Source organism: Eptatretus burgeri, unplaced genomic scaffold (assembly GCF_056783735.1).
Source record: "Eptatretus burgeri isolate ZD-2024b unplaced genomic scaffold, Ebu_testis_v1 Ebu_testis_scaffold_341, whole genome shotgun sequence".
Classification (NCBI taxonomy): Eukaryota; Metazoa; Chordata; class Myxini; order Myxiniformes; family Myxinidae; genus Eptatretus; species Eptatretus burgeri.
The window spans coordinates 1-26,719 of record NW_028222290.1 but is presented as its reverse complement, the minus strand read 5'-3'; the positions used below and the strand labels follow the sequence as shown (position 1 = coordinate 26,719).

The following is a 26,719-nucleotide window of genomic DNA, read 5'->3' as shown; positions in this document are numbered from 1 at the left end:
TATCAGTATTCAATTGAAACATGAGATTTCCGAAATTTAAATAGAACAAATCATCAACTTTCAAAACCTTATTTCTGAGAAATAACACATCAGTATGAGAGTGAAAACCAGTGTTAGTAACAATTCTGAGTGCTCAGTTTTGAATCAATAAAATTCTCTCCCTGTGGGTATTTGATACATTGACCCACCCAAGATAAAATTCCACAGTTTAAATAAGGTAACATAAGGGGAGAATATGACAGGGAACACATGTACTGAGAAAAACCCTTCAACTTGTATGGAACACAAACATTTGGTGAGAGAAACTTGTGTCGATTGTCGGAATATCCTTTTGTTGATAAATTAGGATCAATGAACAAGCCAAGAAATTGAGTCGGGTCAACCCTGTCTTGATGTATAAAACCAATACTAATATGTCCAGGAAGCTCAGGAATTGAATTGCTCACCAGCATGTAGTTAATTGTATGTATATTAAAAGAACATTATCTGCCTGTATCCAATCATGAACAAGCTTAAACTCACCATTTGCTGTATAAAGAAGGAAGTGAGGGTCTTGCTGTGATCAGAAAATATTTGAATTGTCAGTGAATAATATAAATGACTCTGTCAGATGACTTTTGAAAGTCATTAACATGAAGAATAATAAGTGTATGTGTGTCTCCTCCATAACTCCAAAACCATAAACTGAGCGGCTCAAAACTTTACATGCGTCCTGAGGGAACTCTGAGGGAGCACATGATTGAAAACTGGGTATTTTGGTAAATTTCATGAACCCTTTTCAAGATAATTAATGGCTTACCTTCATGAAGGCTTCTCCTTGGTGAACCCAACTTCATCTTGCAGGGGTCTTTTCAATTGGCCTCCTCAAAAAGCCTTGCCTTGGAATCAGGATCCACTCTCATGGTGTTGTCTTCTGTCAATTTGTAAAGACAAACTTTGAACATCAGGTTGTCATGATTGTACTTGGTGCTGATGCACACGAAAAATGGGAAAATGATGATGATACCTGATTTAATAGGCGATGGTACATGTATGAAAATATTGTCAACTCGCAAATACAATGTGTCGCTTCACTGACTGGGATTTCAATAAATTGTTTTCATGAACTTTGCAAATCCCCTCATGAAACCAAGACTTCTTCAAGTCATCAACACTCTTTTCACTTTTAGAAAAACAAAATTCACGTTTCAGTTTTGCTGTTATTAAGGCATTGAAAAAAAAACAAAACATTGCACATCACAATCGGCTTTCCTTTCAATTTCTCCTTCCTCGATAAATAAATCGCCATTTTTGCTGTGGCTACTAAGAAAAAAATAAAGAGTTTACTTGTTCTTTCCACCCGAAAATAAACAATCTTAGTGAGAAGGTAATTTGCAAATTTTTTGCCATGTGGTTCAGCCATTGAAATAATGGCGCAAGCCTTGTTACAGTCAACATATGCATGGAACAAATCCTCTGTACAAATACAGAAAGGGCAGCACCCGGATATGGGAGAAAAATTACTTAACAACTTATTCTAAGGAATAACCCAATGAGCGAGTCACCACTGTAAGTCTCCAGTCCTTTTATCAACCAGCTTCCTATAGAATGAGTTCCATATAGGCTCAGATGGGAGTCCTTCCGGCATTAGTCTTTCCCACCTGGGCACTCCATTCAATGGAGAGTCCTCGAGTAGACTCGACTCGACAGTCTATATTGGTCCTTTCTGCATATTTATGAAAAATATTTTTTCCTTAGCTTATGGGGGGTAAATCTCTGTGACTCGGTTGTTCAATAAACCCAAGAAACCTGGAGTCATTTGTTGTCAAAAACTTTTCTTAAGTCCATTTTAGTTCGAGTTGAGAACTTTTTTTTCACAATTTCTCTGAGGATTTTGCCGATCCTCCTATTTGACCGTATTATTGTCATATCTGCTATCTCCGGAACTGTTTTCCACCCCAACACGGAATCGTGGCGGAGGTGTCGTATTTTGATTTTGCCTGCTGATAAAGTGTTGATAAAGGTCACGGCTTCTAGGAATTGCAGGAAACGATGGGTTGTCAAATAGTGGTACTTCCACAAACATGTATGTAGCATAAGTTTCTTGCTGGCGCCTAACCGAAAGGCTCTGCCAATCATTCAAAAGACTCTGATAAAATGCTGAAAGATGAGATATATCGACATGCTGGAGTTTGATCAAGAAGTGTTCAAGGCTGTAACCGAGCCCACTTGCTTGTTGCAAATTGTGACGGCCCAGAAAGCGGCGAGGCAGCTGTTCATCCTGCATCAACATCTGAGAGCACAGCTGAAAAGCCATGATACGGCTTTTTGTGTCGACAAGTCCTTGGCCACTTTCAGCCAAAGGATGGCATATAAGAATTGGCTGTAACCAGTGAAACCCACTCCAGAAAAAAACAACCAGTAGCCTTTGAACAGCCTTCAGTAGCACTAGCGGAGGTGTCGTATTTTGATTTTGCCTGCTGATAAAGTGTTGATAAAGGTCACGGCTTCTAGGAATTGCAGGAAACGATGGGTTGTCAAATAGTGGTACTTCCACAAACATGTATGTAGCATAAGTTTCTTGCTGGCGCCTAACCGAAAGGCTCTGCCAATCATTCAAAAGACTCTGATAAAATGCTGAAAGATGAGATATATCGACATGCTGGAGTTTGATCAAGAAGAGTTCAAGGCTGTAACCAAGCCCACTTGCTTGTTGCAAATTGTGACGGCCCAGAAAGCGGCGAGGCAGCTGTTCATCCTGCATCAACATCTGAGAGCACAGCTGAAAAGCCATGATACGGCTTTTTGTGTCGACAAGTCCTTGGCCACTTTCAGCCAAAGGATGGCATATAAGAATTGGCTGTAACCAGTGAAACCCACTCCAGAAAAAAACAACCAGTAGCCTTTGAACAGCCTTCAGTAGCACTTCCGGTGGTTGGAGGCAGATAAACTTATGCCACAACGAGAACGGGCACTCATAGAGCGCATACCTTCGCCGCCACTACTTTTTTTGTTCTTGGTATGAGTGTGGGGAACTGGTTTCATATGAATGGTCTTATGACACAAACCACACATCTATAATGTCATGACCCCCCCCCCTGACTTTCGGGGGCTACGGACTCAACAACAATCAACTCACGTCGTTTTGGCGAGTCTTCACTCGCAAGCTCGGTGAATATGTTTCAACAAGAGAAGGTAATTTCGTTTGATGCTGGTTTCATGCAAATCGAATAACAATTGACTGAGTTATTCCGAAAACCGCATATTTTTCAAGGGCGTGACACCCCCCCCCACCCGACATTTTACCCCAATCGGTGACGTGTTATGACGTCATTGTGTCACAAGATTGGGCTTTAAATTCTGAACATTTTGGTGCTGGGTTCATGTAAAGCGGACAAGAATTGACCGCGTTATGACAAAAACCGCATATTTCTCAAGGTCGTGACCCCCGACCTTTGACCCCTAACCGGTAACAAGAGTATGGGCGTCATTGTGTCATTTTGCATATCACAAGATGAGGCGTTGAATTCTGAACATTTTGGCGTTAGTTGCATGCAAATTGAATAAAAATTGACCGTGTTATCGTAAAAAGACGATTTTGACCTTTTCGTGACCTTGACCTTGACCTTTGACCTGAACGATCCCAAAATCTAATCGAATGCTTCTTGGCGAATAACCAATCATCCCACCAAATTTCATGCAATTCGGTTTAATACTTTTTGAGTTATACGAATCACAAGATTACGAATAAATAAATAAATAAATAAATAAATACACGCCGACCAAAACATAACCTTTCGCAGAATGCGAAGGTAAAGATGAGGCAACCAAATTATTTACAACTCGAACCCAAGCTCTGTGGGAAAGGTGGGGAAGGGCTCTCTTCCATGGTCCTAATCTGTTTTTAACATGATCAACCATCCCATCCCAATTTTGAAGGACAGAGTGGGCATCCCAGGAACACGCCGAGATATTTAACTCCCGCTTCCACCCATTATAACTTTGAAGGAAAATGCACCGGTGGTACCAACCGTGTCCCCAGCGGATTGTTTTTAAGACTGGGAACCCAGAAGGCTTTACTCTTGTTCCAGTTACAGTTCAACGAAGATGCCAAGCAAAAGAGATTTAAACACTCAACAAATGCAGAGATATCATTGTCATTCTTTATGACCACAGTGACATCATCTGCATATGGTGATACAACTATTGAAGGACTCCCTCTGGATACAGTTATTCCTGAAAGATTTTTCCTGAATAGAATTAGAAGTGGTTCTCTAACCAAGGAGAATAATAATCCAGAAACGGGGCACCCTTGCCTCACCCCTCTCTGCACTTGTGAAGGAGAGATGAGTTCATGATTAATTTTTAAAATACTAAATATGTTGCTGTACAGGAAGGATACATAGGCCCGAAAATTGGTACCAACACTACATGCTTTCAACACACGATGCAAAAACACATGATCAACACTATCAAATGCCTTTTCTAAGTCAAGAAATATTATCCCAAATTCTTTTTCCATGGAATCACACTCCAGCAAATCTCTGATCAAAAAAATATTATCTTGATTGATCTGTTCGGGAGACAGTCGTTCTCATCAGAATGGACTAGATCAACAATTACCATCGTCAACCGACTGGCCAACACTTTTGACAATATTTTGTAGTACGTACAAAATACTGAAACCGGTCATCAGTTCTTCATCTGCCGTAAGTCTCCAGTCTTTGGTCGAAGAGACACCACTGCTCTTCTAAAACTTCAAGGCAGTTCTCCATTTCCCAAAGATGATTCCAGGACATTCAATAACTCAGGGCCCAAAAGGTCCCAAAAGCCAAGAAAAATTCTGGCGGTAAGCCGTCAATTCAAGGCGCTTTCCCCGAGTTCAATCCAGCAAGGTCCTGCGTTTGCTCAGACAATGTGATTGGTGAGTCCAAGCTCAGGTGCTGGGGCTCAGTGATGGAAGGAAAGTGAGAAGTTAAAAGTCCCATAGTTTGCTCACAAACAGGATGTTTTGCATACATTAAAAAAAAATAATCTCGAATCCACAACCGTGCATCACTGGAGTAAACAACCATGTTTCCTCTTGAGTCGAGCAGAGAAAAAACGGTCATTTGTGATTTGTTGACAAAATCTATTTGGAAAAAGGATTTGCTGGGAGTATCTAAAACCGTGATGTTTATCCTTAATCTGATTAACATCCCTGCTGCTTTCTCTTGCGTCAGTTCTCTCAATTGGATCGTCTTTTCAACGAATACCCTTTGGTCTCTCCTGTTTCCATATCTGGCCACTTCACTCTCGAACTGTAGGATATCAGCTTCTAACAGAGCCATTGTTGTATTATTAACATTGGTAACATTTGAAACAAGATGCTGACAAAACTCTAATCTCTGCTTTTTTGTTGTCCCACCATAACTCTAATGAAGAAAAAGAGGCTTTTTTGAGTGTTGGATACCCCAAAAGGTATAGAAACCTTTTCCAAATGAAGTATCTTCAAGAAGATTGGTGTTGAATTTCTAGTACGTACTTTTATGTGAGGGTTGAGGGAAAAAGTGGCCCATGGTAACGAAATGATGATCGGAAAATAAGGATGGAAAGTAAACTGGAGAGAAAACAGCATTCCTGAAATGCGAGTTTATGTCCCACCGGTCAAGTCTCGCAAAGGATGCTCTCCCGTTTGCCCAACGTCCCAACGTATATTGAGATTCGTTGGGGTGACATTGCCTCCATGCATCTCACAAACCTATTGCCGAAAAAAAAATAGACAAATCAGCGTAGGATTTGGGGTGAGGTTCTGCTGTATTTCTGTCTAAAACAGGTTCAACGGTGCAATTAAAATTACCCACCCCATGCAAATACAATCATTGATATCAATTGAGCGAAATTATCTGATTAAAGACAAAAAGATGGCTCTTCGTTCTGCACATTCACTGGGCACATACACATTGAATAGTGTAAAATGGAAATTATAAATGACCGGTTCTCGAGAGATGAACCGGCCTTTGATAACCTCTTGGAAGTGGCATGATTCAGGTACGAGCCCAGGTCTGAATAAAAAGGTCACACCAGCAGAAGAAGAAGACAAATTATTCAAAAAAGCACTGTCCCTTAAAGAGGCGACACCAATCATACTCCATATCTTCAGTTATGCGCGTTTCCCAGAGTAAAAGTACATCCATTTGTTTACGATCAAACAAACTTTTCACTTGAACCTGGCAGTTGTGACTTGCACCTCCGCCGTTCATATGTAAGGTTCCAAAAATGATATTTTTCATGGTTTATCCAAAGGCTTGAGTGGTTGCTGAGAAATTTCAGTCCCCGCTTTTGAAACAACCTTTCTTTCTGAGTGTGGCACAAGATCTTGTCGACTGCCTAAGTGGTGGCAAAAAATGGACTCCAAAACATATTGGTCTTGCAAGTACTCTTCATCAAGCGACACAGTCAAAAGACCAAGTACGATTGTTCAACAAGGCAGGGCAGTGCCTGAGTTATGAACAGATGTTGCAAGTAGACACTTCCTTGGCTGAGAGCACTCTCAAATCATTGGACAAAGCAACTGGTGCCATCATTCCACCAAACATTGAGGCAAATAAATTCATCGACTACACCTGTGATAACATTGTCATCCTTGATGAAACACTTGATGGAAAGAATACCTTCCATGCAACTCAAATGGCAGCATGGCAACGAGGCCAAACAACTGATTCTTCTCTTTAAAATCTCGAGCTATCCACAAGACATACTTTGATTGTGCCAAATGGCCTGGAGGAGCTGCATCCTGTCAGTATAACTCGTGGAAAATGCAAGCCAGTATTCACAGCACCCGTCGACGATGCCTGCTTCAGCAAATCTCCCACATCGCGAATCACACCAAACAATCATCATAGAAGGTCTTCAAAGAGCACCATGAATTGCTGAAGAACTTGGCCATTGGTGAACTCAGAGGAAACCATCAAATCTTCAGAAACCTTTGTCTGCATAATATACAATGTGCACACAACAGACTCTGCAGATGCAGCACGGCATTTATTGTTTTCCAAGAGGGGAAACCAGAAGCCATGGCACCAACAAGTGATGCGCTCAGTTTCCATTTGATGAGAGTACACCATCAAGCAATGAAATGGAGAAATTCCCACTGCCCCACACCTGAGCTCCCTGCGCCCTCTGAAATGGGATGGAGACTTGAGGAATCAGGACTGCAACCGATACTGTTGGCATTGAGTCCCATTCCAGGCAGTTGCCTCGAGATGGTAGCCTGTGCATGTCGGAAACAATGCAAGACTCGACGCTGCACATGCCGGAATTCAGGATTACGATGCACATAAATGTGTGTATGCCAGCAACAGATTAATGATCAGACTCCTTGCATGAATACAATGTGATATGCCTCAAAGATGTTCCGCATTCCTGAAAAATGTTTATGCTGACTGAAATTTGTTCACGTAGCAGCATGACAGAACTTTGTTTAGTTTTAATGATTACAGAATAGCAACTTCAACTTCTACATTTTCTTAATAAACATCGTTAACCATGTAAACATTTATTAAAATGCTTCAAATATGTCTTAATCATTTTTCTTGACCCTGAAAACGTCGGTCCAGACATCTAATTTGACAGGTTTGCATGCATAGTAAGTAAGTTACAGCAGAAAATAGATTTTTTGTTAATGGCGGTAGCTACTTTGCATAATAATAGATTTTTGGCATGTTACAAATTTTATTAGTCTGTAGTTTTGATCTATTGCTTAAGGGACATTTATAGGATGCGTACATGTGAACAATGTGCATTTATTTAAACTCGTGCGGGCCCGTACGTGCGTGCCTGTGCGTGCAAAAAAACAAACAAAAAAAAACTTTCAAACCGCGTGCCAGAAACAACCACACAGGCCGTTCCTTCGCTCTCGTAACTGACGACTGGATTGGGACATTGTGTTTAAGAAAATCCAGAAAGTACAGAAATCGAGAAAGAAAGAAAAAAAAATAGAGAAAGAATACAGTTATCATCACTGACTGGATTGGGACATTGTGTTTTAGAAAATCGAGAAAGACAAATACAGTGAGTCGATAAATCAAGAAAAAATAAAAAAATATAAAAAAAAAAATCGAGAAAGAAAGAACACATCAAGTCAATAAATCGAGAAAAAAAATCGAGAAAGAATAGAGTACTCGTCACGATCCGGAAGTCCTGAAGTTAAGTCCTCACTATCTGGAAGTCCGGAAGTTTAAGTCCTCACTGTCCGGAAGTTCGCATATCGCAGTTACGATTATTCGCAATTTAGGTTTAATGGCCAATTATTCAATTAGCGCTAATGTATTTTGCCTTTTCGCAATGTCGTCGCAAGGAAAAACACAAAGAGAAGAGGGGGGGGGAGGAAACTTACAAGCAAAAAAAAAATTTACTTCCTGATTCGGAGCATACCAGCGAACTCTGATGTTACCGAAATTTATGCGCCGTCAAATATGAAAACGATCATAACTTGGGGAATTGTGTTTATCTATAAATGCGCATAAGTAATCGAGAAATTATTAGAAAACACGAAGTAATCGTTATCCGGAAGTCCGTACGTTGTTACCCGTAATGGGGAACGCGGCTGAGGTTCTCTTCCCCCATCGGCCACGCCCACACAGCAACGTGTCCTGTCATTGGTTGATAAATAAATGGCCATAACTTAGGAAGCACTTGTCCGATTAATATTAAACCTTGAAAAGGCACATCCTCAGGTCCCCAGCAATATACCTGGCAAGTTTCAATAAGATCGGACCAGTGGTTGTCGAGAAACAGCGGTCACAGACACACAGACACACAGACACACAGACACGCAGACACACAGACACACAGACACGCAGACACACAGACACGCAGACACACAGACACGCAGACACGCAGACACGCAGACACGCAGACACGCAGACACGCAGACGCACACACACGCACACACACGAACACACACGAACACACACGCACACACACGCACACACACGCACACACACGCACACACACACACACACACACACACACGCACACACACGCACACACACGCACACACGCGCACACACGCACACACACACACACACACACACACACACACACACACACACACACACACACACACACACACACACACTGCTGGAATTATAGATAGATGCGATCGTAGTGCCTGTCCCAAGAAATTGCCTAAATTGTCAATGTGGCAGCCATTTTGTTGATGCCAATTAGATGGTCAAAAACTCAAAATTAAGCTTGGGAACAGGGCGAGTCGAATTCAGCACACCTTAATTTGGTTAAAAAGTCATGTTCCCAACTTTTACTAAAAAATGCTTCTGGGATGCACATTTCTCAGAAATACGTCTAGTCGAGAACCTCACCGTTGAAAGGTCTGCATGTGAAGCGTGAACCTCATTGGGATGCTCTGCCTGAGCGTTCCCACCTCGAGATATGGCGCATTATATCCTGCTTATTTATTCGCCGGGGCTCGTGGCAACGTGCGATCCGCACTGGTTCGTCTGGCTGTGCAGAGGGGTGGCAAGACGTCGACAGCAAGGCAGGGATTGTCGAAGGACGGCAGTCACCTCGGATCAGGTTCTCGAGGAAGAAGTTCTCCAAGAAGAAGCGCATTCTGGCCGGCAATTGGACACAAATAATGTTCTGAATAAGAGGCTCGAACGACTCCACGCTACCCCTTTAAAAAGCCATAGGCGAAGGATGGGGTGAGGAACGGAAAGCGATGCAATGTGGGCCAAATCCTGCACCTCTATTGGGCCACAGCGGTCCTGCCACGCCCTGCCAGGCTCTGGGACGGGAAACCAGCTCAGATGCCTCCCAGCTCCGGCACGGCTCGGAGCTCCTGACTTAACATGGGGCAAGCTCCCCAAGCCTACACACCGGCCCTGAATGTGCACCAAGTGCAATCTGAATGTCGGATGGCAGCGGGCTTTCTCCGCCACCCACGGGCTCCTTCACGAGCCAAAATGCACACCCAGGACCCGAACCAAACTCCTGGATGACCCTTCTGATGCACACCCAGGGCCCGAACCCCTCCTTGTTGCCCTCGGTCTTGCCGTGGTCTGAAAACTGGATGAAGGCTGTATCAATTGAATCAATCAATGAATCAATCAAACTGTATCAATCAAATTGAATCAATCAAACTGTATCAATCAATGAAATTTCCCTGACAATATCTGCTGCTCTTCCTTCGCTCCAATTGGTTCTTCTGACCACGTCCTTATTAAAGTGGACATCTCTCTGGCTGTTATCAGAGAACCACCTCACCGCCGTCGAGTCTGGCATTTCACTCAAGCCGACTGGCAGGGTCTCCGAGCAGCCATCAAACTTACAGACTGGTCTCCTATCACTACTTTCTCAAACATCAACTCATCCTGGGAATTCTTTCAAAGAAACTTGCTCTCCCTCATGCACAGATTTATCCCCTCTCGTGTTCAGTTGTCTTACCCTTCCTCCCGCCCTTGGTTTACTGAAGCTTGTGGCGAGGCAGTTGTCCTGAAACAACTTGCCTTTGCCTCATGGAAAGCAAACCCAACTGAGAACAATCTCAGTTCTTTCCACAAAGCTCGGAACAAGTGTGTAGCTACCCTCAGGGAGAGCCAGAAAACAACATCTTTCTCATCTCAAGTCTGAACTCTCAAACCTCTCTCCCTCCTCAAAATCCTGGTGGCGTTTAATCAAATCTGTTTCTGGTGTATGTTCCCCCTCCATCCCCTCCCTTACCTCAAATAGCCGCACTGCTGATTCCACACGTGATAAAGCTGAATGTCTAAACTCGGTGTTTGCAGCTAAATCTTGTGTCCCAAACCCATCACTATCTCTACCCACTTTACCCAGTCGCACCCAACTGTCCCTGGACTCTGTATCCTTTTCTCCTGACAAGGTGGAGAGCTTGCTTTCAAACCTCGAGTCAGATTCTGCAACCAGTCCAGGCACGACATCAGCCCACGTGTCCTCAAAGCCTGCTCTTCTGCTCTTGCTCACCCTCTCTCTGTTCTATTCACCCTCTCATTTTCCCAAGGTCATCTGCCATCTGCTTGGAAATCTGCTAACATCACTGCCCTGCATAAAAAAGGTGCAAAAACAGATCCCTGTAACTATAGACCAATCAGCCTTCTCCCAATCATCAGCAGGTTATGGAATCCATCATCGCTTCAGACATGAAATCCTTCCTCTTCTCCAATGAGCTTGATTTCCAATCATCAATTTGGTTTCAGACAGGTCACTCTACCCTAGATATGCTGCTACTGCTCTCCATCAATGGATGGAGGTCCTCAATGCCAGGCAGGAAATGCGAGCCGTGTCCCTGGACATATCACGTGCTTTTGACACAGTCTGGCACCCTGCCCTACTCACCAAACTCTCTTCACATGGTATTCAAGGCCATCTCCACTCATGGCTCGCAGACTTCCTCTCCTGTCGCAGTCAACGTGTGGCCCTAAATGGAGTTCTTTCATCCCCTCTTCCTGTGCAGGCTGGAGTTCCTCAAGGTAGCGTTCTGGGCCCTGTTCTTTTTCTGGTTTTCATCAATGATCTCTCCGGACTCTCTGGAAAATCCTCTATTTCTCTTTGCCGATGAAGCCTCAACCCTCTGCCGTACCATCTGTCATCCCTCAGACCGGCAAGCAGCAGCTTCTTCGCTCACTGCAGATCTGGATAAAATCACAAACTGGTCCAACACGTGGAACATGTCTTTCAATCCAGACAAATCTCACACTCTCACTATGTCTCTTCGAAAGGACCGTTTACAAAAGGTCCCCACAAAGTTTCTCAACAATCCTCTGGAAGAAGGCTTTTCTTTCAAGCTTCTGGGTCTCACTATCTGCCATGACCTTTCCTGGGAAAGTCACATTTCCAACCTTGCCTCAAAAGCCAGTCGCCGACTGGGAATCCTCCGTCGTGCAGAGTCCTTCCTCGGCCCTCTTGAGCTCCTGACCACTTACAAAGCTTTTGTCCGTAGCCTGATGGAGTACTGCTCTCCCCTCTGGGCTGGTGCTCCTGCCTCCCACCTTTCTCGACTTCACGCTCTCGAAACCAGGGCTTTTAAGATCATTGGCATCTCCCGCAATGAAGCTGAGTCTTTGGGCCTCTCACTCCAATCACCGCAGGTTGGTGGTGGTCTTTCTGTCTTCTACCGACTCCTCTCCAGCCTTTGCCCCCCCTGCTCTCTCTGCGATTTGTCCCAACCACATTTCCACAGGGCGCTCAAGGTCCGCCAACAACCCCCCTTCTGGTAAAACTACCAAAATCACGAATCACTGCTCATCTTCACTCTTTCATTCCTCTTTTTTCCCGCCTTTGGAATAAACTTCCTCACTCTATTCTTTCCCATTCTTCCCTTCAGGCTTTCAAAACAGCTGTTCACACCACCTCTTATCTTCCCCCATCCAAATCCTCGATCTTTTCTACCCCGATACTCCACCCAAGCCCACTTCCTTCAATTCTCCTGCTTTCCTTCCTGAAAGTTCCTTTAATGTCCATCTTCCCCTCGCCATGTTCCCCGTCCCATCCCCATCCCTCTCCCTTCCACAGTTCACCTGTGTCTGTTCCCCAATGTTTTGTCCCTTCCACTCCCGCCCCTCTTGTCTCATGCCTCCTTGCTGTGAGTTGTGTGTTAGCTCTCATACGAGCCTCGACCAAGGTATAAAAAAAAAAAAAAAAAAAAAAAAAAAAAAAAAATTCTGGACGCTCACCCGGGGACGTTCACGGTGAGATGCGGTGGAGCTATTCGCGTTTCTTGCATTGTTGAGCATCGTGCGGGACCAAGCACACTCTGACGCGTGGTGCTCCTCAAAAGAGAGTGGCGAATTGTAGCGATGCAGAGGTACGAGGGAGAGCGGGAATATTTTTACCGTGTGCGGGAGGCGTTTGTGGTCAAAGTGGTGAAATTTGGTGAGAGAGTTGTGGAGTTAGGTGAGGTGCCGGTTGGGAATTGGCATGCAGATTTAAATTAAATAATGGCGTGCAAATTCTCGTGTGCGGGTTGTTTAGTGTGCAGCAGAGATGGGCATGATCGGAGGCACAGAAGGCATCGCAGTGTGCTTTTTAACAATTGCCAATTGAATGACCTGTGTGCTTACATGCTTGTCGTGTACTATGGCAAAAAGGAAAGGGTTCGAGTACAGGGAAGAGTACGAGTCATAGAATTTATTAGACCTAACTACGAGACCCCACGCAATGGACTTTGTCTCGTTAACCCACGAGACATGACGGAAGGACGAACTCCATGAATACTCATGTAATAACTGCTTGGGGATCACTGCATGTCGGGTGCCATTGCCTTTGAGTTATGCCGTTTTGCAGTACAACAACAACAACAATATATTTGTATATCGACATGGTCTCGGCTCATGGAAGAAACCGCTTCACCTCAACATGTGAAACTTTATACAAATTATCCGATACCAATGGTGCATGCAGTGTGAAAACAATGAAGACATGGGTCATGTGGTGTGGCAGTGCACAATGAAACCATGAGGCGTACATCGAGGATGTGAATTGATCAAATGGGGCAAGCATGGCCTCAATCTAAAGGGGCTGTCACACCTTGACGTTTTAGCCAGCGTATGGCAAGGTGTCAAAAATGTATGTAAAACGCTGGCATCCACTTAACTATTGATGATTTTTTTTAAAAGTTTTGAGCGTATAATAACGTGTTGGACGTATGCATAACGTATTAGTAACGTACACAGAACGTTTCAATCACAAATAGATAACTTATACCAACGAATGCTCAGCGTGTTGTCAGCGTTCACAACCTATGCCCAACGATAGTCTAACCTTTGCATAGCGTGGCAGCGTATCGCCGACGATCACGTGGCGTAGGCTATTCATAGGCTGCGGCTCGACGATTCAAATCAGAACCGCACTAGACATCGAAGTGTGAAGCCGCTGTCACACCTTGATGTTTTCGCCAGCATATGCCGACGTATGAAAAATTTTCCGAACCAAGCTGGCACACGTCGAATACGTAATGGCTAAGTTTTGTATACGTTGAGAACACGCTGGCATATGTTGTAGTACGCTGGCATACGTCATTGTACACCGAGTACGTGGAGAAATTTTCAGCATGTTGAAAATTTATCGATGTACAGTACTCGACGTATGACACATTCTGCATACGCTGGCATAAGTTGCAGACAAGTTAAGCGATCTTTGACACACTTCGACATACGTGTGTCAAATGCGTGTGTTACTTGTATGTTACTCGGTATTTTTCTTTCTTCGGTATGATGGTGATGTTGACACTTCAATTTGTAGTGCGGTTATGATTTAAATTGTTGAGCGGCATCCTTTTAATTATATTATATTGAAACCGCACAAGAAATCGAAGTGTCAACATCACTGTCATACCGAAGAAAAAAAAAAAACAGGGAGTCTGGAACACTGACGCTAACCATTACCTTGACGTGTTTCGACATATGAGTACCCAACAAGTAACGTGTGTCGACTTGTGTCAACGATCGCGTAACGTGCCTCGAACACGTTACTCATTGGTTAGAAATAAGTTTCGGGTACGCTAAACATGACCTCGACGTGTTTTGACTTATGAGTAACTTACAAGTTACGTGTGTCAACGATCACGTAACGTGCCGACAACTTATGCCAGCGTTATGCAGAACGTGTGAGTTTTTCGCTGGCATACGTCGGGAAATTTCAAGCATGGAAAATTTGTCTAACAGCTCGGAGAACTACGACGTATGCCAGCGTACTATGACGCATGCAAACTTACCCATAACGTATTCGACGTGTGCCAGCGTTTAGCCCAATTCTGCATACGTCAGGCATACGTTGGCTAAATCGTCAAGGGGTGACAGGGCCTTCAGCTGTGTTGACAGGTATAGCTCGCCACAGCGCTGCTCGATTTACAATACAACCAACAGATGCACAACTTCCATTTTGCTCTGAGCTGTGAAGAAAATTCAAAGGTAAATGTGACCGCAGCAAGAAACGGAGTGGTGCACTGGAAACGGGGTAGAAAAAGGTGCAATGATAAAATGTGAGGAGATTGAAGCTGTGGGCAATACCTGGAAGTGACATTTTCAGTTTGAAAACATGATCCTCATGACTTTTTTTTTTCATTGTGATGCGGACAGCGTGGGCCCTGCCCCTTCTCGAAGTGGTCGGAGCAGCCATGTAGCTTCTGCTTCTTGCAAGCTTGCTCCAGGAAGTGCATCCAGCTGCAAACACAAAAAAATGGATCTTCCCAAAAAACAAGTCGATTCTGTGCTCATTGAAATCTTTTCCCTTTTTAAATTGTCTGAACCTAATACAGACCAAATGAGTTGGGCCATCGATGAATATTCAACAACAATTAGATCAGAATACAAATCTTTCTGTGAAAATTCTTGGTTTAATTTATTTGAAAACTCTTTGATTTCCTCTTCATTTCATGTTTTTACTGAAAATTAACCGATGAAAATAAACCCTCTGGGATTTTCATTTCTTTATGAGAAGCAAAGATTAAGTATTAAAAGTGGGTGGTGGATACTTGTGATAAATGTATTTTAAACAAAGATAAACTCGAAAAACGTCCGATAAAAATCATCTTTTTTATCATTATATATTGTTTCAGTTGTGGGGTCGATGGAAGAATTTAATGGAGAATTTAGGATTGAATTGGGTTGCTTGGACGGTGACGTGTGGGAGACATGTCAATGTAATTAAGTAAGGAAATTGTGAGCTTCATTAGTACTTGTCACTACATGGGGTGCCGGGGGGGGGGGACTTTCAGGAAGGAAGGCAGGAAATTTGAAGGTGTGTTTCGGGTGGATTAATGGGGGAAGAAAAGATTGTGGTTTTCGATGGGGGAAGACACGAGGTGGTGGTGAACAGCTGTTTTGAAGACCTGGAGGGAAGAATGGGATTGAAAGAGTGTGGGAGTGTATTCCAAAGGCGGGGAAAAAGAGGAATGAAAGAGTGAAGGTGAGCAGTGATTTTGGGAGTTTTACCAGAAGGGGGTTGCTGGCATAACTTGAGCGACTTACAGAAATATGGTAGGGGGGGAAGGGGAACCTATCACAGACAGAGCGGGGGTGGGGGGGTGTGAGACCGGAGAGGAGACGGTAGAAGACAGAAAGACCACCGACCTGCCTGCAGTGAGAGAGTGAGAGGCCCAAGGACTCAGCCTCACCCTGGGAGATACCAATGATCTAAATGCCTTGGTCGTCACAGCGTGAAGCCATGAAAGGTGGGGTTTATGGAAAGGTGATAATCAGCTCGGGTTTAAAAATAAGCTTCCCCAGAATATGGTTGCCCCCCTGTGACTTTTCCTGATATTTTTTATTTCCAAAACCATGAAGGGAAACAAGCAAACGTGCGGAGCAGGCAGAAGGCCCCCCTCCAAGGGTGATGGCGTGCAAACTCACGCCCCCGAGGCTGATGATTGATGCACGTGATGTCAGAAGTCTTGCCTCCCTCAGTTTCGTGCGAGCAGGCCATGCCCCGGAGGCGAACGATGGTTCGGTGTGACGTCGAAGAAGTGGGGTTGGTTGCACATTGTTGGAGAGTGGAGTTCAGGGTAAGCGCACGTACGAGGCAGAGTTGAGTTGAGGGAAGGAACGGATGCGGTCGAAAAATAATGGGGTTTGTGAGATGGCCTGTAAGAACAGGGCTTCATGGCTGCCTTTCCTCGACGCACGAAGAGGGGGCACGATTCTTGTGCTTGTGTTGAGGAGATTTGTCTCCCATGGTGAAGCAAGACGCTGAACTTTGGTTCTTGGTTGAGTCGTGAGAAACGGACCACGAGCCTCGTGTCTGTGATGGCGATCAATGCATGAAGCAGCTGCACTGGGTCTCTGAGTCTCTGTACCTTTCATTATGTTAAACATCTCGATCATATCTCCTCGTAACCTCCTGCTTTCTCGTGGATAAATCCCTGTCTCCTTCACCCAATCCTCGTGGCTGAGTCTAACTCGGCCCGGAATCAATCTTGTCATCCTTCACTGAACCCTCTCTGTGGCATCCATGTCCTCCCAGAACTGTGGTGACCAGAACTACACACAATATTCTCGATGTGACCCTCACTAAATTCCTGCACAATGTTCACACCACCTCTTTGATTTATAATTGATCCCCCTCAAAATACAACCTAAACCCCTATTTTCTCCACCTGGAGCTGCCTGATTACCTCCCTTATCTATTACCAGCCCCAGATCCTTCTCCTGTGTGACACAATCCAAAATGACCCCTCTTGTCCTGTAATCTCTATTTTCATTGTTCTTTCCCATCCCCAACACCCAGGGCTGGATTAAGGACTTCGTAGGCCAAGGCCCTTGAGATTTCGAAGGCCAAATTCAAGATTGACCAAAACGACGATTTTGATCATGAAATTTAATCGGAACAGACTGCGGTAAAGGGCGATTTGTCAGACTTTCAAATATACAAGTGCCTGTAAAATCCAATTCGGCTTCGAAATTGAGAAACGAAAGATACAGCAAACAAATTCGTGGAATGTATGAATATTCAAATTCCACCCTGCTGAAACACCTTCTTTCATGCCTTTTGGTTGGCAAACGACGCGATCACTTCGGAGAAATCGATTTGCTTCATCAACTCGGATTCAACATAAAGCAGAGCGAGCGTGGACACGTGCACCTGCCCCATGGTTGACCGAAGACAATTTTTCACGTGCTTTAGTGTGCTGAAGGAGTGTTCACCCTCGCAGATCGCAGCAAACATTGAACAATATATTTGGAGAGTAACAAAAATATTGGGGAATGTCTGTGTCAAATTTGTTGTGAATAATGTAAATGAGCTTGTCCGATGTATCGATGAACTTGGAGTATTTCAAGCAAAGTTCTATTTCCTGAACTATGTCCATTACAACGTCAGCAGGGTACGCTGAAACCAGTTTCTCTGCTCTGCGAGAGAGTGTATCATGGTCGAGGCTGTTTGCCGTGGGGATGAATCCAAACAGATCCGTGATTTTCTGATAGCTCTTTCTTCTCCTGTGGATTTTTGTCAAAAGGCGATCAAATATGGAGAAGTACGTCTCAACTCTGAACTTCTCCCTGCCAGATTTTGGGGTTTCTTCTTCCTCGTCATTTTCATGGAAGACCTTTTTCGCCTCTTGACCCGACGATTATCATCAGTGTAAATGATGGATGGTCTCAACCATCTTTTTGGTGCGGTCCTGAAATGCATCAAATCTTTCATCATTTCGAAGCGACTTTATGTATCCATAGAGGGCATCATAATTCTGCTTACCTGCTCCGACATCTATTCCAGGTTGTTGGAGACATCTGTTTACTCGATCAATGTTGCCAAGTAGATCAGACCAGACAGAGCAACATGATTGCTGTTTCGGTCAGTTCCATCTTCTCAGCCAATGCTTTGGCTCCCAGTCTCACTGACGGAGTGTCTTTAGGGCGCTTGGCTATCTTCATTAGCGCCTTCTTTACGTCCTTGTTGCTTGCGGAAAACGCTTTACAAGCGTCCGCGCGAGCTGACCACCTCGTATCAGACTCGGACAAACATTTGACTTTGATGGCACGTTCATTGAGTGACTTATTTAAAATGGCCCATCTTTGGGGAGATGCTGACATAAAGTTATACACGGCTTGAATAAGTCCAAAGTATTTGACGGATTCAAACTGTGCACAGCACATGTACCCACTGAGCCAATGGATTAATTTTACAGATTCTTGCTTGTACGCCTGAATAGACACCAGGCATGTTGCTTGCATTGTCGCAAGACTGCCCTCGACAATCCATGAGATCAATCCCATTGGCTTCCACTACCTCTTGCAATTTTCCAAACAGATATTCACCATCGTGATGCTCAATGATGATGTATTGCAGAAGTCTTTTGACGGCGCTACCATCTTGCATCACATATCAAAATATTACCGTCAACTGATCAATATGCGAAACGGCTGGCGTCAAATCGATGGAAACACCATAATATTTGGCATCTTTTATTTCTCACACGATGGTAGATTAAACTTCTTCGGCCTGTAGTAGCATAAACTCGTCGCATATTGTTGATGACAGGTACGATACATTTCCCTTTCCCTTGTTCCCATACACTTCAAGATGCTGGGCAAGAAATGGATGGAATTTTGAGACTAGTTCAAGACAATCAAGATAGTTTCCATTGTGAGCACAACCCAGATGCTCAGTTGTGCCCCGAACAGAAGCCCTCTTTCGGCGAGGAACGATATTCCAGAGACAATTCGCTTCAGGACAATGATCCAGTAAGCTTCCTCGTGGAGGGACCGCTGTTCAAATGATGTGTGAATCCTGTCTGTCTCCTTCAATTCGAGCGACTTTCTGATTGCGAGAATATGGGCAGTCCCACGCTCGAGACAGGCAGAGGCATTCTTCCAATCATTGAATCCGATTCAAAAATTACTGTGATGGCTTTCGTGATCATCGCCGTCGGGACATAGGAGTTTGTACACGGAGCAGTGAAGTTTACCGTTTGATGGAGAAAACAGCATCCAGTCCCTGTTCACCGTTTCCCCGTTTGTGAGTTTCCGCTGAAAGTGTTCGCGCCGAAAATACCGTGTTTTATCTGGATTCACTCGGGTCGTACACGAGAAATCTACGTTCCTATCTTGGCAGGGAGGATTCTGGATGAAGTTATCCACGAGTTCTGCGGAGAGAGTCCATTCAGCAGGATCAGGATGGAAACTACGAGCCGCAGCACTTGCTGCAGTTGTTCCAATGCTTCTCTCGTTGCTCGATGTGACGGTGTTGGTATCATCAGGTTTCGAAATGTGATCCAGTGCGAGATTACTTGATCCCTCGACATTGACATCAGAAGACTCTGCAAGTGCACATTCCGTTTGGTCATCTCGACTCTGGTGAGGTGAAAAAAATTTCAACATGGATCCAGACAGTCTTTTTGTTTCTGTTTGACGCCTCTTCTTTTTGTCGTGTTTACAAGTTCCACTGTCGTGGTGCCGAATTTATCCGTCGGCGATAATCAAAAATAAAAAACGACAAATAAGAGCAAAACGAAGAACTGCAAGTGTCAGGATGCTCGATAACTCACAGGAAGGTAAGAGGGTCCAGGATGTTCCTACTCAGCAGGAACGTGACTCCACCCATCAGCCAGACGATGGCGGCGACGCCTGTGATTGGCTGATTGTGATCACGTGGTTCCACATTCGTGGACGATCACGATCTGGCAGCGTGCCAGCCGCCTTCCCTCACGGTGTGTTCAGCCTTCCTCCACATGTCGAGTCACGTGATTAATACTGAGAATAAAAAAATCTCGTCGGAAATTTTCGTCGGCCAAGGCCCGGGCCTCAGGGGCCGAGTGGTTAATCCGGCTAGGCCAACACCTCACACTCGCTCAGGTGAAATTACATCTGACAATTTATACAAGTATCAATACTTTCGTGTATCTCATCACCATCCCCTCTGAGACCCACCTCACCTCCAAGCTTTGTGTCATCTGTAAATTTGGAAAGCTTCGTCTTTACCCCAATTATAAAACTTCACAACTTATTTATAACTTCACAATTAATGAAGGTTAAATCTTCAAAATGTCGTCTTGTGTCGCGTCTCGATGACTGAAATGCGCGAACTTCTCGGCGGGATTGGTCACGTGATCTGGAGAGTCCGACAACACGTCATTCCGTCACGAGGTCATCTTGTTCGTGCGCATGCGCGAACACTTCCTATGTTTCCAAGACGTTGCAAATCACAGAATAAACAAACATTGACACCGTCGGGTTACATAACTTTTACCATGAGCTCGTTTTTTAAATTTAATCTCAACACAAACCTCACTAACTTCGTTTGACGTTCTTCCAATCGAATCATGTTTCAAACGGATTTCTGTGGAAACTCGCCAAGCCACCTGATTGGTCAACTCGAACCACGTGATCAACCAGACAACCGTTATTTTCAAAAACAAAACGAACCTTTTGACGTCGTTTCAGTTTGGTGATTTACAGCGATCGATCAGACTTTGTTCTTTCGCCTTTTGCTGATATAAAGTGTCTATTAAGAGCAATGGATTCTAATTTTGGACAGAAACATCAGTTGAGCTTTGACAACAAACCCCCATCTCCATCACGGGTGGAATTGAAGTCGTCTCACAATCCCTCATCTCTATCAAGTCTGTATGTGATGTTGGCTGACAATTGCCCATCTCCATCAAGGAAGGGGTTGAGGTGGTCTAACAATCCCTCATCTCCATCACGGGTGGAATCTTGGTGGTCCAACAATGCCGCATCTCCATCATCTCCATGTGTGAGGTTGTCTTGCAATTCCTCATCTCCATCTCGGGTGGAATCAAGGGCGTCCAACAAACCCTCATCTCAATCACGGGAGGAATTGAGGTGGTCCAACAATCCCCCGTCTCAATCACGGGAGGAATTGAGGTGGTCCAACAATCCCCCGTCTCAATCACGGGAGGAATTGAGGTGGTCGAACAATCCCTCATCTCTATCAAGTCTGTATGCAATGTTGGCTGACAATTCCCCATCTCCATCATGGGTGGAATTGAGGTGGTCCAACAATCCCCCATCTCCATCACGGGAGGAATTGAGGTGGTCGAACAATCCCTCATCTCTATCAAGTCTGTATGCAATGTTGACTGACAATTCCCCATCTCCATCATGGGTGGAATTGAGGTGGTCCAACAATCCCTCATCTCTATCAAGTCTGAATGCGATGTTGGCTGACAATACCCCATCTCCATCATGGGTGGAATTGAGGTGGTCCAACAATCCCTCATCTCTATCAAGTCTGTATGCGATGTTGGCTGACAATACCCCATCTCCATCATGGGTGGAATTGAGGTGGTCCAACAATCCCTCATCTCCATCACGGGAGGAATTGAGGTGCTCCAACAATCCACCGTCTCCATCACGGGAGGAACTGAGGTCGTCTAACGATCGCTCATCTCTATCACGTCTGTATTCTATGTTGGCTGACAATTCCCCATCTCCATCACAGAAGGAATTGAGGTGGTCCAACAATCCCCCATCTCCATCACGGGAGGAATTGAGGTGGTCCAACAATCCCCCATCTCCATCACGGGAGGAATTGAGGTGGTCCAACAATCCCCCATCTCCATCACGGGAGGAATTGAGGTGGTCCAACAATCCCCCATCTCCATCACGGGAGGAATTGAGGTGGTCCAACAATCCCCCATTTCCATCACGGGAGGATTTGAGGTGGTCTAACAATCCCTCATCTCTATCACGTCTGTATGCGATGTTGGCTGACAATTCCCCATCTCCATCATGGGTGGAATTGAGGTGGTCTAGCAATCCCTCATCTCTATCACGTCTGTATGCGATGTTGGCTGACAATTCCCCATCTCCATCATGGGTGGAATTGAGGTGGTCCAACATTCCCCCCTCTCAATCACATGTGGAGTCGAGGTGGGAGAGAAATTCTTCATCTCCACTGTCTCCAGAACAGAGTTTGGAACACAGTTCCTCATCTTCCTTGCCTCTGGATATCCCTCTCCAGGTAAGCGAGATGTTAAGTGTTATCTCTTTTAAAGATCACCTGCACTTTCGACCGGTGAGCATATGCGATCCAGCAGTGTCTGTGAGTGCGTGAGTGAGTGTCATTGAGTTCGTCAATTCGTAAACACTTCGGTCACTATCGCTTGAACGAACATTCGATTTTGATGAAACGTGTGGCTTGTTAATGGGGTCTTCGAGGGGTGGGAGGTTTCTTCGAAACGACCCACACAATTTCGATGAAACTGACCACAACCTTCATCACCCATGATGTACCAATTATTGTTCACAACATTAAAATAATCAGGGTCTGAGGGGGGTCTGTGGGGAGTTTGAGTGCCTGTTGCTCCTGATGCAGGTGAGCTCCGGGACAAGCGGTCCTATTTTTGTCATGGAGAAGAGACGTGTTGGTTGAAGTTAAAAACCCACTTTATTCCACCGATCAATATCATGTCCCCTGCAGTTGAGTTCCGAGATGTGAGCAGATCCTCACCTTTTATTTGTAAATTTTCGTTGTGAGGTTTGTAATGAAGTAACTCGATTGTTAAGGTGAAATAACGATACTGAGAAACATCTTGTTTAAAGATCTTGATGTATTCTTTCTCTGATCTTCGAATGAAACATGACGTTTTCTCAATTTGTATTGTTGTTCAGATCGAGAAGTATGACGTCATCAGAAAGCTCGGTGAAGGAGGTCAGGGAGCAGTTTACAAAGCGAGGAACACCTTGTCTGGTGATGAGGTACGGAAAGGTGTCGTGCTTTCAGGGTTGTGGTCAGGGTTCATAAAGGTGAACATGAAAAGGTTTTCCTCTTCCTGTACCTACATCTGTAAATTAATTCATTAAATCTCAATTCGCTCCCTTAAAGTTTCCTCCAACATGTGAAGTTCATGTAAATGAGTGTAAATGTGGTAAAATTCACCTCAATTACCTTGTTTATCCTCTTCGTGCATTTATACACTTGTGTATGCTTGGTGTTGGCTTAATGGTTCACGTGGTGAACTTGGGATCTGAAGCATCCTGAGTTCAAACCCCACTTGGCTGTTGAATTAATAACAGGTGGGGTTGATTCTGCCTGTCATCCTTGTGAGGTCGGCAAAATGAGTGCCAGCTTGCTGGTATCCTGTGTCAGAGTGGCCACCCATCCAGGATTATGCCCAATAGCCAAGGAGACTGCTGAGGTAGCACCAACGCTCTGCACAGAGTATGGTCCCAATGGATGGATGGATGGAAACTCATCTCTTTTTCCCTGAAATCTGAACTTTACCTTTTGCTGATGGAGCCTGATGATGTGATTGGATGTTCCCCTTCTACCTTTGATAAGTATGTTACCATATTGGTCTACATGTTTTGTGAAGGTGAGCACGATGCTTGTGAGATGAAAATTGATGTAAATGGTCTGACTCACACCTGTGCACCTGGAACTGCATCACAAGTTAATGATCAACTTTTACCTGTCTGTATCTCTTCCAGGTGGCAATTAAAATTTCCTTGAAGAACGACTTTGAGAAAGTGAGTTTATTTCATGCCATTTGGGGTTAGAGTGCAAATCACAGCGAAATGTGACTTGACCTGAAAGGTTCGTTCATGATTTCCACCTGTTGGTCGAAAGTAAACAGATTCACAAAGTAAACAGGTGTTACTGGGACCAATTAAAACGTCATCTTTACCCTCAACATCACAAAAATATAAATATTTTAACTTCAGTAAGGAATATTCCTGAGAATATGGAATATCATGAAACTTTGTCTCAAGAGAGTATTCAGTCCTGAAATGTATTTATGAGGTTAAAATCTCGGTTTTGGGGACTACCTGGACTCATACATTGTACCCCACATGTCGTCACTTTATTCATTCTCTCTTCTCTGTCTCTGTCTCTGTCTCTGTCTCTGTCTCTCTCGTTGCAGTTTTCAAAAGAAGCCTCCATCATTTCTTCCTTGCATCATCCAAACATCAGTAAGTGAGCATTTCATTTTAAATTATAAATTGTTCTTTCATCGTGATGATGTTAAATCAAGATGCTTTGTTTGTATTATTACTGTTATTCACTGAAAAGGTTTGTTTTCCTTCATTTGAATATGGATGGGTTGAGGACCCTGGAAATCTTTCCAAAAAGTAGGCCATCTTGTGCTCGTGGCATGGTCAGATTACCTGCATGGGGTTAACTCTTTCATTCACAATACCTATCGGTGACATGTTCGGACACGGATACAGCAGGGATACAATGGGCCAAATGGTCTTTCAATGTGCGGCATTTTCAGCACGGTGCATCCACTGAACTTCCGAAAGGACCGTCTGGTGAACCCTCACATCGACCTTCTCAACAATAATCCTCTTCAGGAAGTTCAATCATTCAAACTCCTCGGTCTCACAATCAGCAATGATCTTTCTTCAGCAAACCACATTCCAAAGTTGGTCTCCAAGGCCAGCCACTGACTGGGCATCCTACGTCATACAAGGCTGTGAGGGTTAGTACACCTTCCTTGGTACACCTGAACTCCTATTAAACGACAAGACTTTCATCCGCAGCTTGATGGAGCACATACTCTCTCCTTTGGGTTGGCTCCCCAACCTCACACCTTACTCAGGTCAACGCCATGGAAACCAAGACCTTCAGGATCATTGGAATCTTCTTTGTGGGCCGATCACTTTCCTGTCGCAGACAGGTAGGTGGTTTCTCTATCTCTACGGCCGATCTTTTCTGGTCTGATCTTGCAACCTCTGCTCTTTCCGTGCTTCCCCAGCCTTTACCCCTCCACCCAGGGTCTCTGCTGGGCAGGCAAGGTCCACCATCAATCCCCTTCTTGTGAAACTTCCAAAATCCAGGATCACTGCTCATCTCCACTCATTCGTTCCTCTTTCTTCCACCTGTGCAACCAAACCCCACATTCTCCCCAATCTTATTCTTCCCTCCAACTCTTCACGACAGCTGTTATCACCATTTCAGATGAGCCCCCCTCCCTCATCCAAAAACATGACAATTTCGACCCCATTTAATGCCCCCCCTCCAACTCCTTCCAAATTTACAGTTTTTTTCCGAACTGACATGATGTTTCTGGTTCCATCCTGTCCACCCCATGCGTCCTCCCCACACCCATTGCTTGTCCCAATCTCCCCCTATTTTGTTTTTCAACCCCACTATAAGTGTGTCTGTCTCTCTCGTTCCTTTTGTTCTGTTGTCTCCTGATCTGTTCAGTGTTCTCGCTCTTCCATGAGCCTTGACTCTGGAGATAAAAAATTAATTGTATTCATTTAATGGTGAAACAAAGATGGGGAAACATGAGATTGTGCCTTTTATTTCCCGATATAATGAATGGAAGACAATGTTTGATTCAGAAAATCGATCAGTCAGATACGAGATGGAATAAAGAGTTACCCAACGACTTCAGACTCCTGGGAATAACGACTTACCCCAACTACATCACACTCCCAGTAATAACGACTTACACCAACTCCATCACACTCCCAGTAATAACAACTTACCCAGACGACTTCACACTCCCAGGAATAACAACTTACCCAGACGACTTCACACTCCCAGTAATAACAACTTACCCCGACTACATCACACTCCCAGTAATAACAACTTACCCCGACTACATCACACTCCCAGTAATAACAACTTACCCCGACTACATCACACTCCCAGTAATAACGACTAACCCCAACCACTTCATACTTCACACTCATGATCATGGATGGTGTCCCGGATCTATAGACCCCTGAGATCATCCATTGAATGTACACAAACTACGTTCCCAGCACGAGGAATGTTCAGATCACCCTTTATGTGGAACTTCGTGCTGAGTAGAAGTGGGTAGCTCTCCACAGTTAAACTACATCAGTCATGTGACGGAAAGCCAGTCAAAGGCCTCACCGTGTCACATTTGAGCCTCCTCCTCACTCAACAGATGTAGTTATCATAATGAGGATTTGTTTTTATTTCTGCATTTTAGTTCTGATGATTCTTTCTCCTGCACTCTGTCATCCCCATGTAGTTCAAGTTTATGACATTAACAAGACCGAGGAGATGATGTTCATGGTCCTGGAACTCGCACATGGTGGTATGTTTTTAATCAATCTTCTGTTCCGAAGGTGTGTACCTGTGATCAAATCTGATCATTTCACTCACTCATGGCAACTTATCCACACAGGTAGTCTGTTGGATTATCGGCAACATCATGCACCAATGACAGAGGAGAAGATACGTCCCATCATTTTCCAGGTGAGCTGAGCCTGTACTGACGTCATTCTTCATGATGTTCAACGTGTGGTTTAAAATCAGGATTTTTCAAATGAACAACATT

General features: G+C 44.4%; 1 protein-coding gene and 1 long non-coding RNA gene across 4 annotated transcripts in view; one reads left to right on the top strand and one right to left on the bottom strand.

The window, feature by feature from the left end:
- LOC147007297 (uncharacterized) overlaps positions 1-20,577 on the bottom strand; it is a 31,991-nt gene extending 11,414 nt beyond the window's left edge. Inside the window, exons 1-5 of one of the 3 annotated variants that reach the window (XR_015054285.1) lie at positions 20,366-20,577; positions 19,979-20,183; positions 16,347-19,784; positions 15,006-15,158; positions 800-913 (exon numbers count right to left, since the gene is read on the bottom strand). This is a non-coding gene — a long non-coding RNA (uncharacterized LOC147007297). The remainder of the gene's footprint in view (positions 1-799; positions 914-15,005; positions 15,159-16,346; positions 19,785-19,978; positions 20,184-20,365) is intronic. The other 2 variants (XR_015054284.1, XR_015054283.1) reach the window with 2 other exon arrangements.
- A 259-nt stretch (positions 20,578-20,836) lies between these two features.
- On the top strand, positions 20,837-26,637 carry LOC147007296 (uncharacterized; the record flags this gene model as incomplete). Its single annotated transcript, XM_085867397.1, has 6 exons — positions 20,837-22,416; positions 23,067-23,153; positions 23,886-23,924; positions 24,320-24,368; positions 26,411-26,476; positions 26,567-26,637. Coding segments are annotated over exons 1-6 (1,782 nt in total), but the record flags the coding sequence as incomplete, so codon positions are not given.
- Positions 26,638-26,719: the final 82 nt, after the last annotated feature.